Source organism: Lutjanus erythropterus, chromosome 8 (genome assembly GCF_056507025.1).
Source record: "Lutjanus erythropterus isolate fLutEry1 chromosome 8, fLutEry1.hap2, whole genome shotgun sequence".
Classification (NCBI taxonomy): Eukaryota; Metazoa; Chordata; class Actinopteri; order Lutjaniformes; family Lutjanidae; genus Lutjanus; species Lutjanus erythropterus.
The window spans coordinates 38278612-38297336 of record NC_139324.1 but is presented as its reverse complement, the minus strand read 5'-3'; the positions used below and the strand labels follow the sequence as shown (position 1 = coordinate 38297336).

The following is an 18725-nucleotide window of genomic DNA, read 5'->3' as shown; positions in this document are numbered from 1 at the left end:
TATCTGTCCTCCACACGAGGTCATGACGGGAACCTTCACACGAGCTAAACACGTGAGCCGTTTGAGTCCCGCTGATTTTCACTAAACTAGAATCTCTGTAGAATCTCTGACGCAAAACAGAGAGTTTGATGCTTGTTTGGTGTAGATTTTGTGACAACCTGAAGCTGGCCGTGTAAGATTTTAAATATCACCCTGTTTTATATTTCACTATAGCGCCCAGGAGCGTCTCTCATTTAAAAAATCATTCCCAGTTTATTAAAACATAGAAAATATCTAATTATGATTATTTTTGATTGATACTGCAATTGTGGCATAATTTTCAATATTGTAAGTAATGATAATTTTTGTATCAGTATTCCTATTTTGATTTAAAAATATGTTAAAATTATCATTATGAGATTTTTCTGCAGCAATCTGTACCAAATTATTATTATTAATTATTTTTTTAAGTCTGTAGAATCTGATTTGTAGGATAGGACATCTCTCTCTGCCTCACAAAATTTGTTAATTTAAGTTTATATTCAGTTATTCAATTTCTATAAAATCTTTGATTGATTTTTGTGCTTTGTGCTTTAGACACTTTAAGTTGTCCTCAGTTACCAGAACTGTAAATATTCATTGCAACACTGAGATCTGTGATTTTTTTTATTTTTTTTCGGGACGTCCTTGGCTCTCTCTGCTGGAGGTGGATGCTGTTTTTTCGGGGGGAAGTGCAACAAAGACTCAATCGTCACGACTTACCATGTTGCAACTTTTGCGATTTTTATCACATAAGTTGCCAGAAACACTTCCAACCACACTTTTCTGGAAAATGATTGGGCCTTATCACACAACACAACAGTGTGTACACACAGTTTTGTGCTGAAACAGCGTGTATGAACATTACGCACAAGTCTTGAATGAGTTCATACTGTGTGAACACATTTAGGGTTACTTCAGACCGTGTGTACACACAATGAATACAGCCTGGAAATGTGAAAACACACCTTTTAATTAAATGTAGAACTCATCAAAAACCACTTTCTTTGGGAAGAAGAAGTCTTGAAAGAGATTTGATGGTCGATTTATCTTCCTTTATTTTCCTTGTTTTTAGGGGTTTGATCATAAATGTCATGATTAAATGCTTTTATGTTAAGAAAAAGAAGAAGAAGAATATTAGAGGGTACGTCTGAATGTGATGTTATAACAATTTCACAGCTTTCTCCATGATACTTTTCAATGCAAACGTGTTCCTTACAGAGAAATGGGGGCGTGGCAGTATGCAGATTGCAGACAGCGAGCACAAGCCCGTCAGTTCAGAATGATTCGGATTCACTAAGGGCGGAGATATACTTGCTTTAAACTACGCGTTCGCATACGCACCCCTACGCATCCCTACGCTTCATGGCTGCCTCGCGTATCCTGCGTCCATTTGGAGCGATGGTTGTGCGCGTCCTTAGAAATTAACGCGACGCATACGTGAACGCAAACGCATGGTTAAACAGCAAGTATATCTCCGGCCTAACACACACCATCACCATCAGGAAACGGCGGGACCTAACCAGCTCTCACAGCTCTCACGCTGTTTTAATGGGGGAAGTGTGACAAAGAGTCAGTAGGGACGACTGACTGGGTTTCAGTGAAGTTTTTTAAATAAAATAAATCCAGCGATTTTTCTCATTTCTCTTCCTGTAGGCAGACTGAGATTCACTCCATTGCAACTATTTACAGCAGACCTGGTGCTACTTGTTGTTTTCTCTGGTGTTTTTTGAAATATGTTGAATAAAACTTGGTCTAAAAAGTTACTAAAGCGATTTTTTTTTTAATGAAACAACTGATTTTGAGATAGAGATGAAAAATGAAAGCTGAAAAAGTCAGTAAACTGCATCAGTATTGTACAGTTCTACTGGGGTTTTAACTTACATCAGAATAATTAGTTTCATTTTCAGAATGGCTCAATCATTTCATGAAACAGCTGGTCACTGTAGTTTTTCACAAATGTTACACAGGAGGAAAAGGTGCATTTGTTGGAGACTATTTCCAGTGGTGGATAAATCCACATTTGATGGTCTAGTGAGTATTTGGGGCAGCAGGACGGCGGGACTGAGTCAAAATAAACTACGGTGTGTCAGCCAGTGCAACAGTGAGGCTCAGTGAGGTGTTTTCGGAGCTCTACAGCACAGAGGAAGACGATGTATCAGGCTTTGGATGCACACACAGTACTTGTTAGTCGGGTATATTCATCTGTGGTTTGGTTCTACACATGGGATGTGCTGACAGTATAAGAAAAATATAGATTTTTCAAGCCTTGCATGTAGGCACTTGTCTTCCAAGTTAGAGGCTGTAAAACACAAACATGCTGCCTTTAGATGGTTTTGCACATCATGAGGCCTTTGTGCTCCAAGTCTGTTATCTTCTTCTGATTCTTCTGTGTTGACAAATTTCATACCTTTATTGCGCTGTGACAGTGGAGAGGTAAAAGCAGGTGAGAGAGATGCACCAAAGATCCACGGTGGCACATTAACCTGGGGTGCCGCAGTCCATGGCTGGTGCCATGCCATAGTTCTGACGGCCCATTATTCTGAAACCCCAATAGTTGGAAAAATGCCCCGCTGGACCGAAAATCCATTTGTGCGACAGTCTGTTATCCTGAAAACAAATGCCCACTGCTCTGAAAACGCACCGTCTCCCTGCAGTTTTTACCTCAGTGTCTTGTTGGCTCCGTCCATGGTCCTGAATCAGTGCTGGTTTGCCTGTAAAGCCTCCTGGCTTCACACCAAATGACATTTCAAGTGATTTTACTGTTGCAATAAACTCATGAGAGTTTTACCTCAGTTGGTGGGGCTATGCTTTCCTGGTAAATGTCAAGTTGAGACTCTCGAACAATGTCAACATTGCAGTAAAAATGACTTAATTGACCCTTTAACTCCTGCTCCTTTTTGCTCTGCGCTTCAGAACCTCAGTCAACTTTTCTCTCTACTTGTTTTCGTGTACTCAGATTTGCTTTGTGGTATGTGCTTTATGTTGAAAAGAACACATTTTATAGATGTTTAAAAGATGTCGCTGAGGAACCTGTGCAAGTGACATAAAAACCCCAGTTCCAAAGAAAGGAGGTTTTGTAAACCATAAATAAAAATGGAAAACAATGATTTCCTAATCATTTTAAACTTTGCCTGCATTTTATGCCTCCAACATCTTTCAAAAAAGTTGAGACAGGAGCAACAAACAGCTGTGAAAGTTGTGTAATGCTCAAAAAAAACCTGTCTGGAACATTTTGCGGGTAAACAGGTAAATTGGTATGTATTATGAATGTCAGTATTCTTATTTTACCTCGTATTCTTAGAATATATCAAACTGAATTTGGTTTTGAAATAAAATAGTTCAACTTTGAGTTTTATGAAGACAAATGCATGTTTATATCCCTCAGACAAAAGGTATTAAGAATAATAAGAAGAAGTACTGTTTTCGTATTGGCACCAAAATTCAGGTATTGTGTTGTTACTGTTTTTTCATATTTTAAATGTCAGTCAGCCTTAAACCACAGCAGGTTTAGTAGAAATCTGACAAATAGTGGAATATCTTGCTCAGGACAAGGATGTGAGCTGACTCTCAATTAAAATATAAGACGCACAGGGATTGTAGATCTCTCTGCAAGTATCACACGCATGAAAATGTGTACAATCGTCAGAACAGAGTTTCTGTTTCTCCCCAGATTCACTTGTGGGTTTTGTGTCTGACCTCGGTCCCAGCAGCAGCTCCGTCCTTTAGAAACCCTCACAAAGACGGTCTGTTGAAACATTCTGAGCAAAGCTTGAAAAGGCACAAGAGGACATGGAGACAACAGGATGGCACAAGCCGATAATGACCTAATTATCCAAAGGCGGGCGAGAAAAGCTGAGGAAATGACTGGTGTCTGCAGAGGGGCCAGCTCCGAGGTGATGAAATGTGGACTCTGGCTGAGAAATATCCTCAGAACAATTGAAGCACTGGCTGTTATTTTAGTGTCATTTCTTATGTAAGAAAAGAGGCTTTTAGAGTCCGCTGAAAGATATTTGATGCAAAGTAAACTCTCCAGAAAATGTGAGCGCTGCTATTTTAAATCCTGTTCTTCCACACTTGTCTGTAAAATATTTGCAGTCCGCTCCGCTCTGCTGTAGAGGTAAATTAGCTGAGCACTCAGTGTGTATGGAGCTGTTTGAAAGTCTTCCTGATGGGGGTCCAGATTATCATCATCATCCCTATACATACACGTATCATCCCCCGACACAGAGCCGTGTGTGAACAGCTCTTTTCATCCAGCAGGAGATCAGAGTGTGAAGACGTTTCTTCCCCCCTGGGATTCCCTTTAAAGGCCCAATCTGTTTCTTTTAATCATATAACATGCCTAAGTTATAGCTGGAAAATCACCATTTTATGTCTCTCATATGGTCATCGCTGACTGATCCTTAGCACGCACCATCATCGGTCACACGTTCACAATACTGAGCCTCAGTGTTCCTTAATGCATCTGTTAATCCATCTGTTAACCGGAGCGATGGCCAGTGTTGCACCACTCATTGTTCACAATCAGATTAGCAACGTGAGACGTGAGAATTGAGTTGGGGTTGAGAGACGACGTCTACGAGCAGATTGTACCTGCATATGAACGCAGATAAACTCTTAAAAAGCTAATAAAAAGCTAAATTGTTGTCACATGATAGATAGTGGACTGAAAGATTGCATTTCAAGCCAAAATCTTTTGTTCTCCACATGGAAAGTGTGCGTAAAGATGATTGGTCAGCGCTACTCAGACTGCAAATATAATCCTGAATTAGATTCTGGTACCGATCTCTTTTCCCATCCCTACAGATTCTGAAATAATAATTCAAAAAATAGCAAGCCGCCATTGCTGCAGTGGTGTCGCCCTACAGTTTGAGCATGAATTAATGCGAGCACAATTTTCTACTTTTACACTTACTTTTTTATGCAGCATTACTTTTGACAACTATGTCCAGGAAGTCTCCAACAGCTGCAGCTCCAACAGTGCAGAGTGCTGCTGTCTGAGAGCACTGCACTGAGTGTACAGAGGACCACCATGTGTCATAGTGGATCAAAAATATTAACAGAAAAGAGCTTTGTTCCTGAAAATCTTGAGTACCTGATGAAAAATATGAATTCATAGATATTTTTAATGATATATTACACAGAACTTCATCACTTAAATGTGGTGGAGTGTGGTGGTCCATCATCCATCTCTGGCTGTTGTCACAACCAGTGTCTGACTACTGTTTAAAATTTTGAGAAATGCCTTCCTTCATCAGTTACTGAGGGCTGCTGTTTAACGTCATCAATCTAATTACCCATCTGTCACTGTTTGCAGCAGCAGACATGTTGTCTAGAAGGGAACCCCGGATCCACAAGATCTCGCTAGGGTGAAAATTTTGACCAAAACCATGAAGAATCTCATGAGAGTTCTGCAGATTTGGGGTTCCCTTCTAGACCCAACCAGTGGACACTAAGAGTGTTGGACACGATGTCCCACTGCAGCGGTGGTGGTGCCGCAAGATGGCAGAACACGCTAAGCAGTCGCCGGACACAAAACAGTACTTGATTCAATTGCAGACATTTAAAAATCCTTAATAATTTTGATCTAGTAACTACAAATTTTGATTGTGTTTCACAATAAAAGCATATTTCTCATTGAACAGGCAGGATATTAAAAACTGTAGCTGAACAACAAAAAAACAATATTACACCAACAAAATGAGTTCTTTTACTTTTTTTTTCATTTCAGTTGAACTGGATAATCTAATAGTGAGAGGTGAACTACTCAAAAGAAAGTAAAAGTTCAATCTCACTTAATTTTTTTTAAGATTCCAGTAGTTTTACCAATTTAGTTTTAGCCCCAAAAAGTAAATTTAACCTGATGGACGAAATGTCCAGGATTTTCAAAGACAATCTGAAACATGGACAAACTTTTCCACTTTGCTTCAGTCCATCTGAGATGAGCTCGGGTCCAGAGAAGTCTGCAGCGTGTCTGGATGTTGTTGATAAATGTCTTTCTTGTTGCGTGGTTTTCCAAAGTGTTCCCAAGTCCCTGGTGCATCCTTTATGCAGTCATATAGATTTTTTAATGCAGAGCCATCCGAGCTGAGGTCAAAGGTCACAGACATTCAGAGGGATTTGCAAGTTATTGCATTCTGTCTTTATTTGCAGTTTACACATCCTTCCAACTGTTCTGGAGTCGGGGCTGTACGATCTATCTGCTCATTTCTCAAACCATGCAGCCATATTTTAGCTTTTGTAATATATATATATATATTTAATCTTGTTAATTTTCAGAATTAAATGTCCAGGTGAAACCTCTACCTTAAGATTCAGTGTTTCACCCACAGAGATTCACATCTGCATTCATAGCTCACAGTAAATCTATACATTTGAAAATCTACAGAATGAGAGAGGGCTGTGTGTTTATGGTAATTTGTTTTGAGTCGGCAGCTGACCTTCTGTAATACAAACTGCTTCTTGTGCTGATCGGTGCCGACAGCAGGAGGGTCCATACTGAATCGATTGTGGGTAAAATGAACGTACGAGCCTGCCTCTCCTGTGTAACACTGACATAAAGGAACAGCGGCACGAGGGAGCTCCTCACAGGAGAGGAAGACAAAAGAGTCTTAATGAGAGCGCACGTCAGTCGATACCAGAATGGAAATAATGAAGTCACGGTGAAGGGGAGGACTGTTTACTTGTATGAGGAGTGACTTCCGGTCCACTGGGAGACGATCTGCCCCCTCAGGCCTCTAACAGGAGACTCTGCTTCCTCTGCAAGTCAGACCTGAAAGGATGCGCTGCTGCAAGAGTTTCCACAGGGGGGAAAAAACCGAGACGACGCAGCTCAGGGAGTCCTCAGCAGCACGGCTCATGTATGAAAATAAACAGTCTGAGGGGGGGATTGCGTATGATTGCTAATGACTCATCGTGATGTGTTTGGTATGAATCGGTAGAATGACTTCACTGCAGCTTCAATCAGCTCACTTCATTAGATGAATAGACTGAATACCGAGAGAAGGATGTGAGAAGATGAGCTCATCAAGGTAAACTCCAATCAACCATGTTGATATGGCAATAAAGTGTTGAATAGAACTGAATGAGGAATAATTACATATTCAAAAAGGAAGTGAGCAAGAAAACAAGATGAACAGTTGGACATCATGTTATATAAAACATGAGTAAAAAGATATTAACAGAAGAACATTTTGACCAATTTCAAATTTATATGTGCAATAACTTTATGGAATTAAAAATATAATGCTGCTGGTACCTGACTTTGTCTAAAAAATGTCTGTCTATTCATTTAAAACTTAGTTTTTTATATAAATTACACAAAAAAGCAAAGAAATGTAATCATTTAAAATTTCCAGTTTTATTGTTACTTTTTGCACAGTTGGAGATGAATCTTGGTTGCTTAGCAACCATAATTGTCTCTGTCAATAAAACTTAACAAGCAGCCTAAATTTCCAATTTCCCAACATTAAAATTCAAATAAATAATTAATTAGACTCAATTAAAAATGAAGTAGGGGAGACCGGGAACGGTCGTAACACTAATGTTTCCGACTTTTCTCAGTTTTATTTTTGTTCTCATTTCCAGCTTTCTCTCATAGTCTGTGATCATTTTTAGTGATGGTTGTAAGTTAAAAATTGTTAGTATTGTTAAAATAACATGTTTATAATCTTATAAAGTACCCTGAACTGTTTTTCACTAATTCTAGATTAAAATCTAAAAATTTTGAATCAAATCATTAATGGTTATTATCCTACAGAAAAATAAGGCTGTGAATATATGCAGCCATTATGCTTTACTACATGCAGTGGTATGCATAGTGATGAACTTAATAAATCTTAAATAAATGTTAAAAATTTACATTTTGATGGTATTTCATTTTTAAAAAGATCCATATCCATGATTTTTTCAAGGTAACAGTGCATTTTCTAATAAACGCCCGTGGACATCCAGGAAAATACAGGACACATTAGAGTGAGAAAGGAAGCTGGAAAACATGACTAAACATAATGTGAATAAAACTTCTATAAATACTGTCAGCATATTGTAGGTTTTCATATTGCATCATGGAAACTCACTCAATAGTTGTTGAGATAAACGTGTAATATCTATAAAATAAACCTCCTGCTTTACAAACTGCTTTACAACGCAAAAACAGAAATCTAAATTGGAATTCATTCCCACACAAAAAGCGACAGCAACAGTATTTAACAGGTGTTCAGAAGCCTCCTCTCTCTGCAGACAAGAATTACTGCGTGTGTGGAGGTGCTTAGCTTGCATCTCCTACAAGATTCAGCCACTTAAATGGCTCGAAAGAGGAAAGCACTGAGCATAAATCACCATAACAGCCTCAGCGGTTACCTTGTCGGACCGTCGCCTTCATTATCTGTGGAGAAACAGCATCCTCGTGTATCCATGTCCTCTGAGAGAGACTTGGCCTCCACTCCGCAGACGTGGACGGTCATTTGTGCCGCCTCTCAGCATGCCTACTCATGTGGCTTTGTGTTTCCTGCTGCCGGGGGGGGAGACGCTGAATTATTGGCCTCGTTTGACAGTCGAACTATTCACGAAACCCCGAAGCTGTCGACAATCTATCTTTCTGATAGTTTCTAATACAAGTTGTTATCGATTTGGAGCATCATCTCCCCCTGAAACAGCTGGTGATCAGTCATTTGTGTCCGTTTCCGTCCGTGTCTCTCTCAGTTTTTCTGTTTTGGTCAGTCTGGCTTTTTTAAACGCTTTGTCAGAAGGGTGCACAAGTTCATTTGTAATTGCTTACGCTGCACTTTTTCTGCACCCTTAGGCTGCTTGGATCACTTGTTCCAGCAGTACAGTAGCCTGGAATGGCCAGGCTAATTCGGAAATGTGAATTAGTCTGGAAACTCTCGGTTCATTTTCAATTTGCAGGGAGTGTTATCAAGGCACGCAGGCCAATATGCCTCTGGACACAACTGGATAGACCTACAACCAATCAGAGCAACGTGTGATGGACTGTTGCTTGGTCTATTTCTGAGCAAAGCACAGAATGGCAGCTGTCTGGCTACAACCTCTCTTTTATTACAGCTAAACAGTTCACTAAAACAGTGGTTTTCAACTTTTTCAGGTTGGTGTTTGTGACCCCCTCAAAAAAAACGATATTGCAGGAAGTCAGGTTGATATTTCAGAAGCTTGGTTGGACTTGACGGCTCTGTTGGAAACATCTTACCTTTCTTAGTTCACGGTGCTGCTGTCCGGACTGTCCGGTGACCCATCTCTAGTCTCTATTTCCTGTCCAGTCTCCTGTTGGACAGAGTCTTGAGCTGTAATGCTTTTTCTGAGAAGCGCCAGAGTAGTTGTTCCATGTAATACCCAGCAAAACTGGCTTTAGCTGCATGGTTAAGCATAATACTGTGGCTCAAAAGCACCAAAATGACTTTTTTTTTTTTTTGTATGTGTGTGTTCAGAGCTTTTGTTCACAAACACTTTGGCTCTCACAAAACTAAATAACATTTTAAGGCAAATTACATCACTGGTAGAGGTGATGTAATGTAAAATCCATTCCCCAGCCTAAGTCAAACACTGCATTAACAGCCAACAATAAAAAGAACAGAACAAAAGTACAAAGGATATCCAGTTTGTCATTAGTCACAGAAACGGACTCTACTAAGAGCAGCACCGACCAGCGAGACTCCAAAGCTGTAATATCTGGAAATATTGATCTTTAAAAACAAAAAAATATGGATGTTTAATAAAAATTCACAACAAAATCTGCTGCAAATGCCTCCTAACAGAGAACCACTGCACTAAAATATGTTTCTGAAAACATTTTGGGTGAGAAATAGGCAATGGAGTAACATAATCTTGATCCATATTTGATCTATTCTGCCCAGTTTGGCAGTTTGATCTGTGTTTTGTGAGCCTGAGAATTGCTGGATAGTCCTAGAGAACCTGCGTTTTTCAAATCTGGACCAGTGATGCTCCTCTGTCATCATATTAAATCCACCTTATATTAAATAAATGATTGTGAGTGACCCGACTGGATCCAAGGCAGGTGAAATTCTGTCTGAATGGAAGAATGGAACTTATCTGCCAGAACAAATGAAAAAAAAATGAGCTTGGCAGATTCATCTGGTTCCCAGGTTATTGTTCCAGACCAAAGGCAAAGAATTATACACCACTGATTTCTAGCGCTGCTCTGGTTTGTGTCACTATTGACATAAAAAAAAAGATGGATGCTGCAGCTTCACTTTCTCCCACTGTACAAAATATCTTGATGTTTTAGTTTGTCCCATGTGGTCTGCCGTTTATGACCTATACTGCAACCATCCACCAGGGGGTGATACAGAGTTTTGGCTTCACTTTTGGGGAGCTGTCATGGTGTCTATCTCTATATATTTCAATGGTTCACACAGACTTTTAACAAATAAATGAAGTGAAGTAAATATGAAGTTGTGTGTGCTGACATGTAACTCACTGATTGGACAGTTTTGGTGAAGGGAAATGGGGAAACTGTCATGACTGCCAGCAGGTATTGCAGGCCCATTGCCCTGCAATAGGACAGGAAATAACCCTGCCCCTAACCCTAACATCTAATAACTAATATCAAACTGTCAGTCAGACTGCAGTGCTGATCAAATATGGATCAAGATTATGTAACTTCATTGCCTATTTCTCACCTAAGATGTTTGCAGAAACATATTTAAATGTACTATTTACATGTGATACTGCAACCTGGCATCAGTCATTCTCTGCTCTGCTTAGAAACAGTCCAAGCGCTGCTACGTTACTCATTTCATCGCTCTAATTGGTTGTAGGTGACTTTTCGTTGCCCTGATTGGTTTCAGCTCTATCCAATTGTACTAAGGTAAGGTAATTCGGTCTGCGTGTATTGATAACAGCCCTTGGAAATCGAAGATGAAATGAGATTAGTCTGCCAATGCCAAGCCAGGGGCAATGGGCGTTTGTTTTTGGGATAACAGGCTGTCAGACAAATGGGCTTTTGGTCCAATGAGACACTTTTCAGACTATTGGGATTTCAGAATAATGGGCCGTCTGAACAATGGGCCGACCAAAGCTGGTTATGCAGCACTTTGCTGACCCTGATGTGTTTTATATCTTTTCTCACCAAAAAATCTTGTTCTCTTTGTAAGACATTTTCATGTCTAGTGAATACGCCCCCCCGCCCCCCCCCCCCACCCCCCCCCACCCATCTACCCCTCCTTATATATCTGTAACTAATATGTAATGTAATGTAATATTTAACTTAATAAAACAAAAAAGATGCAGAGAATATCAATATACAACAGAGCAAAAACAAAAGCCAAAGAAAAAACTGAATAAAACTTGTGTATACTTATTAACATACATATTAACAACGGGCCTAATTAGCTGATATTCATTATACGTGACGTGTGAGATCAATCCTTGGGTGTCATTTATTATTAATATAATCCAAGAATGGGCTCTGTGTTTTAGAGAATGAGTGTTCATGTCCTGAGAGTCTATGACTCATTCATAACTTTGACAGAGGTTGATCCAGTCTTCAAAAGATGAAGGTGAGGTCATTTTTCACCATCAGCACGTTTGATCAATCTCACGATAATACTACTAACACTACTACTAGCAACAAAGTCAGTTTCGGGGTTACTATGAAAAACATTCAACTAAAAAACTATTGCTACTACTGATAGTTAATACTGTCAGTAACATTTCATAGAGGCTGAATAACAAGAATATAAGGCTGCTGTTGCTGCAAAACAAGAAATAAAATCATAAAAATCAGCAGGGAACACAGGCAACATTTTTTCTGCTTCACATTTATTTTTACGGCGGTGGGACTCATAGAAAGAGCTGTTTTGCTGCTTGCATCTCTGTCTCTCACACTCTCTCCTCACTGACTGTCCCTTTATTTCCCTGTTGCTTACCTTCTGTCTGAGGATTGTTGTAATCTGCTGGAAATGGGTTTAGGGCCAAGAGATTTATTTATAACCACGAAAAGTAAGCAGGAACCGAAGTAGGCGGACTGCCCCGCCAGCGCACACGGCATTGTGTTGATTAGTGAAGATAAATGTTCGGAAACTGTAATGTTATGAACGAATAAACACGCAACATGCAGACACACAGCATACTTTTACTATTACTAATTTATTTCAGGAACAGCCTGTTTTAGCGTCTCCTCAAATGTCCCCAAGTAGACTTTCAGGGGAGCCGGTGTCCGTCTCAGGGGAGCCCGGCCCCCCTTAGCTCTCCCGTACTTCAAACCATGTTCCTGAATCATCTCTGCAAACGAGATGGGTCAGCATTAGCAGGGAGGCCTCATGAACTGATGCCATTTTAGCATGTTGGTATTTAGAGAGTCAGAATTTCCAAAAACTAAATGTAAAAACTTTCTTAAACATAAGTTTATGTGGCGATTTTTTTTTTTTTTTGGGGGGGGGGGCCCTTGGTAACTTAAGGTCTAAGGCAATCACCGACCTTTGCCTCATGGTACATCCCTCCCTGGATAAAAATAAAAGTAGGACAGTTAAAATGTACTGGGGACTGTTTTGATAGGACAACTACATTAAAGGACACCTTTAGGCTACAAGTCCATTAACATGTGAACATATACATTTAGATCGGGCATGAATCATTTCGTGATGGTCACTGGGAAACAGTGTTATCAGGCTGATCGGAGCGTCAGGCCAGAAAACGTTGATGGGTTATTTTTGGAGGCGCTGACCAACGGTGCATTCTGTTGTTTGGGCGATGAGGTGGGGGGGGTGTTGCAGGTTTTAACCAGTTCCTAGTTATCTGTGTCAGAGCTGCAGATGTAACCTTGTCTGTTTTTTTTTTCTGCTCCAGTCTTTCACAGCTGTGGAAGGAATACTGAGGTGGAAATAAATAATGACATCTCAGAGGCGTGGGCTGTTATTTCCCAGGGAGAAGACACAGTGCGAGACCCCTTATTTCCCCACTTGTTCCTCACCACAGTGCTCTGGATATTCTCATATTTCTGCACCACATGATGGTTCTTATCTCTTTTCATCAAATAGCATGTTCACAGAGAGGAAAAAGGCATTGCCCTTGGGTTTGCCCTGTCAGCAGTTTGCTATTCAAAGGATTTAGATGTTTCTTCTGCTTGGATTTCAAGCGTTCAGCTCTTTTTCCTCTTCCCAGGAGAAATGTTACTGTTCGTGTTCTTCAGACGGGATTGTTTCTGTTGTTTCTCGGTGAAACATTGGTACATCTGTTTACTTTAATTGCATAATTGCTTCTTAACAGTGATCTTTCTCTCTGTCTGGTCCTTCAGACGTTCGTGGGGAACGTGAATTCTGAGGCTGCCATCCAGAACAAGCTGTCCCACTCTGTGAGAACCCGTTTCCTGCGTTTCGTCCCTCTGGACTGGAACCCCCGCGGCTGGCTGGGCCTCAGGGTGGAGGTGTACGGCTGCTCCTACAGTGAGTGAAACGCCCCGCACTTCAAATCACACTTGGAGATAAATCACTCTGTGCATCCAACCCTCACCTAACCACACACTCTCAAACTTACCAGGTACACTTAACTGGTTTTTACATTGTTTTGATCCTACAGGTTTTTTTCTTTCTCTTCTTATATTTATTTATTATATTTATTCTGTGTACATTGTGAACCCTTAAATATGACACTACTCATTGAGATTGGTTGAGAAATAAATGTTGAGCTTTTTATCCAGAAAGGTTGCAGCTTCCCTGTGCACATGTATTTGCTTGAAATGTCAGTTTTGCCCTGTCCAATACGGTGGCGATGTTGATGTAACGCAGCAACAGTCTGTGTATCATCTATGTATAATTTTTCTATGGGAGCAGCACCCGGTGTTTATGAGCAACACTTCCTCCTCTTGCCAATGTGCACGACGGTATATCACAATATAGTCCTGCACTGGGTTGAGTACCAAAAATATTTATCTAAATTCACGGATACAGGGACGGGAAACAATTAACTCATTATAGGCAGGTATCTGGGGAGAGCAAGATATAATACATTAATTTCAAAAGTATGTTTTCATCCCGCTAATACAGCGGCCTAATCAGCTGGCAGAATTTTATTTTGAAAGTCTGCGACACAACCTTTGACCCTACATCCTGCCAAACAATCTGATCTATCTGATCTGGCAGCAATGAAGGCCAGCTGACAGCTAATACTGACGAGATAAGGGTAAAAATAGCCATCAGAAAATCCGAAATTGAGGACGATACATTGTCAAAGGCCAAGTTGGACATTTGGCAGGATTTTGGTTCACTCAAAGACTGTGAAAATAAATGTTGTCAGCTGCTTTGCTGCTTGTAAAAAGTTTCAGAAAGTATCAGCTTAATGCACACGCTAAGCTCATTGTCACTATGGGAACTATGAATGTGCATTTAATCATGGGTGCAGGTTGTGTTGAGGCGTTTATAGACAGGTTCCCGGGCAGGTGTGGATTTAATCGCGTGTAATGGGTTGGTTCTGGATGTCAGCTTTGCAGGTGTAGGAGGAGGCGGGTTTGCAAAACTGAAGATTCTGCATGAGAGCTAAACTACAGCTTTAAAGAGCAATGATTTTGGTGTTCATTCCTTGAGCGCCGGAGGTTTGGATCGCCTTGAGGAGGAGGAGGTTATCAGGTCTGGGATGAGGAGACGCGGCTGAGAGAGTCAACTACTACTATAGGACTGCTAACTGCATGGCTAAGTGAGCTAACTAGCTAACTTCAGCTAAATTAAATTTAGCAGCAGTTAGCAGTTACTTTCCCAACAAGTTAAACTATCTGACAATCAAAAAACTTTTATATAAATTTAAAAGTATATTATATAAATCATACATCAGGAGTTCAGGGCGGAGCAGCTGGAGGACATCGGAGGGAAAACCAGAAAACAGTTTCTTCATGAAACATAATACACAGTCCTGGTCGGAGTCGCTGTGCATCACCTCGGTACAAAGAGACAGACTGAGCGGGTGGATTGGTGCGTTACTTCGTGGGTGTGCTGTGCCTGGAGCAGATGACCCATAAAGAAAGTAGGAAAAAAAAACTGTTGGAAACGTATTCAGAGCTGTCTGAAGCCTGAGCTTTTTGCTCGCAGGAATTTCTTTTATATATGTTGAACTCACTTTTGAAACACTGAATAAGCATTCGACATTGCAACGCTGAAAATAAGGGAAAGCAGAACCTTTATAGAAACTGAGACATAAATAAAGATTTTGTGACCTCTGTCTGTTCTGAATGAGAGAAAAAAGTCTCAAGGGATCGTATGAAGGGAAAGTTTTCCTAAATGTGATCCTACCAAATTACGTATGATCACATAATTTTATTATTGATAAAAATTTCTTCTATAAAATATAAAAAGTTCTAAGAGATCCAAGTGGTGGTTCAAAGATATGTCTTAATACTCTGGTGCCACTTTTTTAATTCCTAAAATAATAACTTAAATTAATATCACTATATTACTACACTCATATACAAGATAGCATAATTTGGCACTAATCTCTATGAATGTTGGCATTGATTGACATCAATTTAAAGCTTAATTAATTAAAACAGCTCTCAAAATATTCATGACTGCCATGTTGGCACTAATTAATATAGTAAATGTTGGCAAGGATGAATGTAAACATGTTAGCTTTTAAGTTCAACTTGTTTTCATTGCAAAGATATTTCAAGAAACCGAGCCACTCGCTCATTTTGACCCATGACGCATCTGAAGGCTCAGAAATTCCTCTCTAACTGTGTAAAACACAGTTTGAGGTTTATTGAGGACATCACAGAGCCCTTTGTGCAGAGACGAGACAGGAAGACATGCATAAATCTTTTTTTTTATCTTTTACTTTACCCCAGTTGGATTTTTTTTTAAGACTTTTGATGCAACATAAATTTATAAGGCTAGAACAGTTGAACGAGTTTGTGTGGAGTCATGTTGTATAATGTCTGTACTATAATCAGTCCCCTTTAACTTCTTCTCCATCTCTGTCTTCTGCCTCTCTCATATTCAGATCTGTTCCCTCTGACTCGTCCTCCGTCTGTCCCTCCAGTCTCTCTTGCCTTCACTCTGCCAGTTCACCTCTTGCCTTCTCTTCCTTCTGACCAGACATTTCTTGTTTTTGCCAAAGCTGAGGGGCTTCTCTGCCCTTTAATTTTAATCAAAAGGCTCATCCGGCTGCCCTGACCGACAGTGGTTAAGATGTGAAATGATCTAATAAAATGAGGGAAATTTAAACTACTCAGTCCCATTAATGGCCACATTTTTTCCAGTCCAACAGTCTTGGATGCGGCTTGTTTGTGCACAGACTCATGTGCTCAGATTAAACAAACAAGTTGATTTTTGGCACAAATGCAGCTGCTTTAAGGTTACCTGATCCACTAGAGAGCATCAGAGTGAGATTTAAATTACATAAATAATAAATAAATAATAATGAATAATTAATAAATCATAGCTGGTCCCTAATAAAGGCATGAAATATATTGAAGGGAGCTTATGTGGTAAATTAAGTAGAATATTAATTTCCATATGCATGAGTTGTTTTGATGGACTTCATGCTGTAGAGAATTTATTGAGACATAAACATCGATGAAGTTTTGAGTTCACAGAAACATCAAATTAAGACGGGAGCAGATCAGAAAACAGAGGTTTCTAGCTAGAATATCAGCAAATATATTCCAAAAACAGGAAATGTGATCCACAAATCCACATTTGATTTTTGCCAGTGTCAAATAAGATACTGTCCGATGCACTTTTTTTTTCCAATCGCTGATACAGATACATGCATGTTGCTTTTTTCTCATCTAAGTCTCTCTTGTAATAGAATTAACGTTTTATTGTGCCTGCTCTTGTCATGATGGCTCGCTGGCAGATGCAGACATAAAATACAACGCTCTAGATATGGTCTTTTCCATTTTTATACAAGCTTCACAGACATCGTAGGTTGGAATCTGCAAGCTCACCGCTAGATGGCGCTGAACTCTACACACTGGTCCTTTAGGTGAAGGAGGAGATTCGAGATTCGGCTCCACCTCGCATGACCGACGCTGTCCAATCATCGCAAACAGCAACTCTGATACCCTTTAAGAGACTCTAAAAAACCTCCACACCACAGACAAACTCACGTCACGTCCACATAATTGCAGTATTTTTCGATCATTATGAAGAATCGGTCAATACTGAGCCACTTTTACAAAACTCTTTCTACAATCTGCATCATCAACATGCATTGTTGCCAAACAGTTTCTCTCTCCTCCAAATCTCACTCAGACTACAAAAACACTTCACACCTGTCTCAGAATAAGACCAGCCGACCAACAGAGCAAACATCATCACTCAGAACACGCTGACCTGAAAAACACCGACCACAGAGAGAATCAGCTTTCAGCTTTATCCACAATCAGCTGTTTGGATTCTTTCATTTTATTGCAAATGTTGTTGCCAGGATTATACATCAATACAGTTACTGCAGAAATGCACAGAAATAGCCATCATTCTGTTTTGAATGTGTTTGCAATGGTTTGAAAGTATTTGAAAAATGTAAGGAAATATACAGTCCCTCCATGAAGTCGCGATGTTGAAGTGCAGATTGCAACAATTTACGTAAATCCAGCCAATCTCCATGAATTCTGTGTGATCTTGCAATTTTGTCCGGTCAGTGCAAATCTGAACAATTCCACCACAAACTGTTTGTTTGTTTTCATTGACATTTATCAGTGTTCTGCACACTTTTATATTTTATCATTTTGTGGTGTTTTAAGCTCCAAAAAGATTTTGTTTTTTTGTGGAATACCCTCCAGGTGCACATTATTCATTTGCAAATAAAGCATATTTTGTTAGAACTTCTGTAATCCAGAGGCTTTTTGGTAAGTTTACTTAGATCACTCAGAACAGAGCGCAGTTTTATTCTCCTTTGCAAAAAAAATCCCTAAAAACATGCATCACAAATTTTTTTTTTGAAAAGCTCCCATGAAATCAGGCATTTTAGGCTGCAAAAATCTCCTCAGACGCCCGTAAAATCCTGCAGGGACTGAACACATAGTGTTTTGCAGTCGGTGGAGTAAGAATGAGAAAAGAGTTCATGGATTTAAAAAACTGTGGTCACTGAATGCATTTTGTGTGAAAACAATGGGAAGTAATTCCCAGTTTGGTGCACATAGACTTCTGTTTCGCTGACTGTGTGCAGAGTTTTGATAATGTGACTTCAGTGCATGTAAAGTGTCGCCTCTCCTGTTCATTTCAGAGCAACACTGATGTTTAATTTTAAAGCCTCTATAAGCCAGTACCAGTGATGTGCAGATATCATGGTGCATCCCTACTCTGTATTCTTTTTTATCCAATATCTCGAGTAAAATGTGAAGTGTGTGTGTGTGTGTGTGTGTGTGTGTGTGTGTGTGTGTGTGTGTGTGTGTGTGTGTGTGTGTGTGTGTGTGTTTGCTGGGGCGCAGTGAAGACAGAATGACAGGGAGGAGACTTGCAGGCAGGTATCAATGCGGCTCATCCTGCTGCATTACAGGCTGGAAATCCATAAATTCATAAATCTCTGCAGGAGAGTCTCTGGGGAGGAGAAACATATAAAAGGTAAAACAGAAGGGGGAATAAAAAAAATACCCAACCCACAGCTACTAACTGAGCTCAGTCAGGACAAACTGAAGCCAGTTTCACACGGAGATATAAAACGTAGAAGACATGCAGATGAGGTTCTGTCTGATTTGATGTGGAGATATCGCAGTTTTATCTTCTTTAGTCACAGAACGT

At 39.9% G+C, this 18725-nt stretch overlaps 1 protein-coding gene across 1 annotated transcript in view; it reads left to right on the top strand.

Annotated features, from left to right (window-relative positions):
• LOC146323266 (contactin-associated protein-like 5) overlaps nucleotides 1-18725 on the top strand; it is a 143117-nt gene that overhangs the window by 63058 nt on the left and 61334 nt on the right. Inside the window, exon 4 of the mRNA XM_084725479.1 lies at nucleotides 13292-13439. Within this exon, the coding sequence (XP_084581605.1) occupies nucleotides 13292-13439 (148 nt within the window). The remainder of the gene's footprint in view (nucleotides 1-13291; nucleotides 13440-18725) is intronic.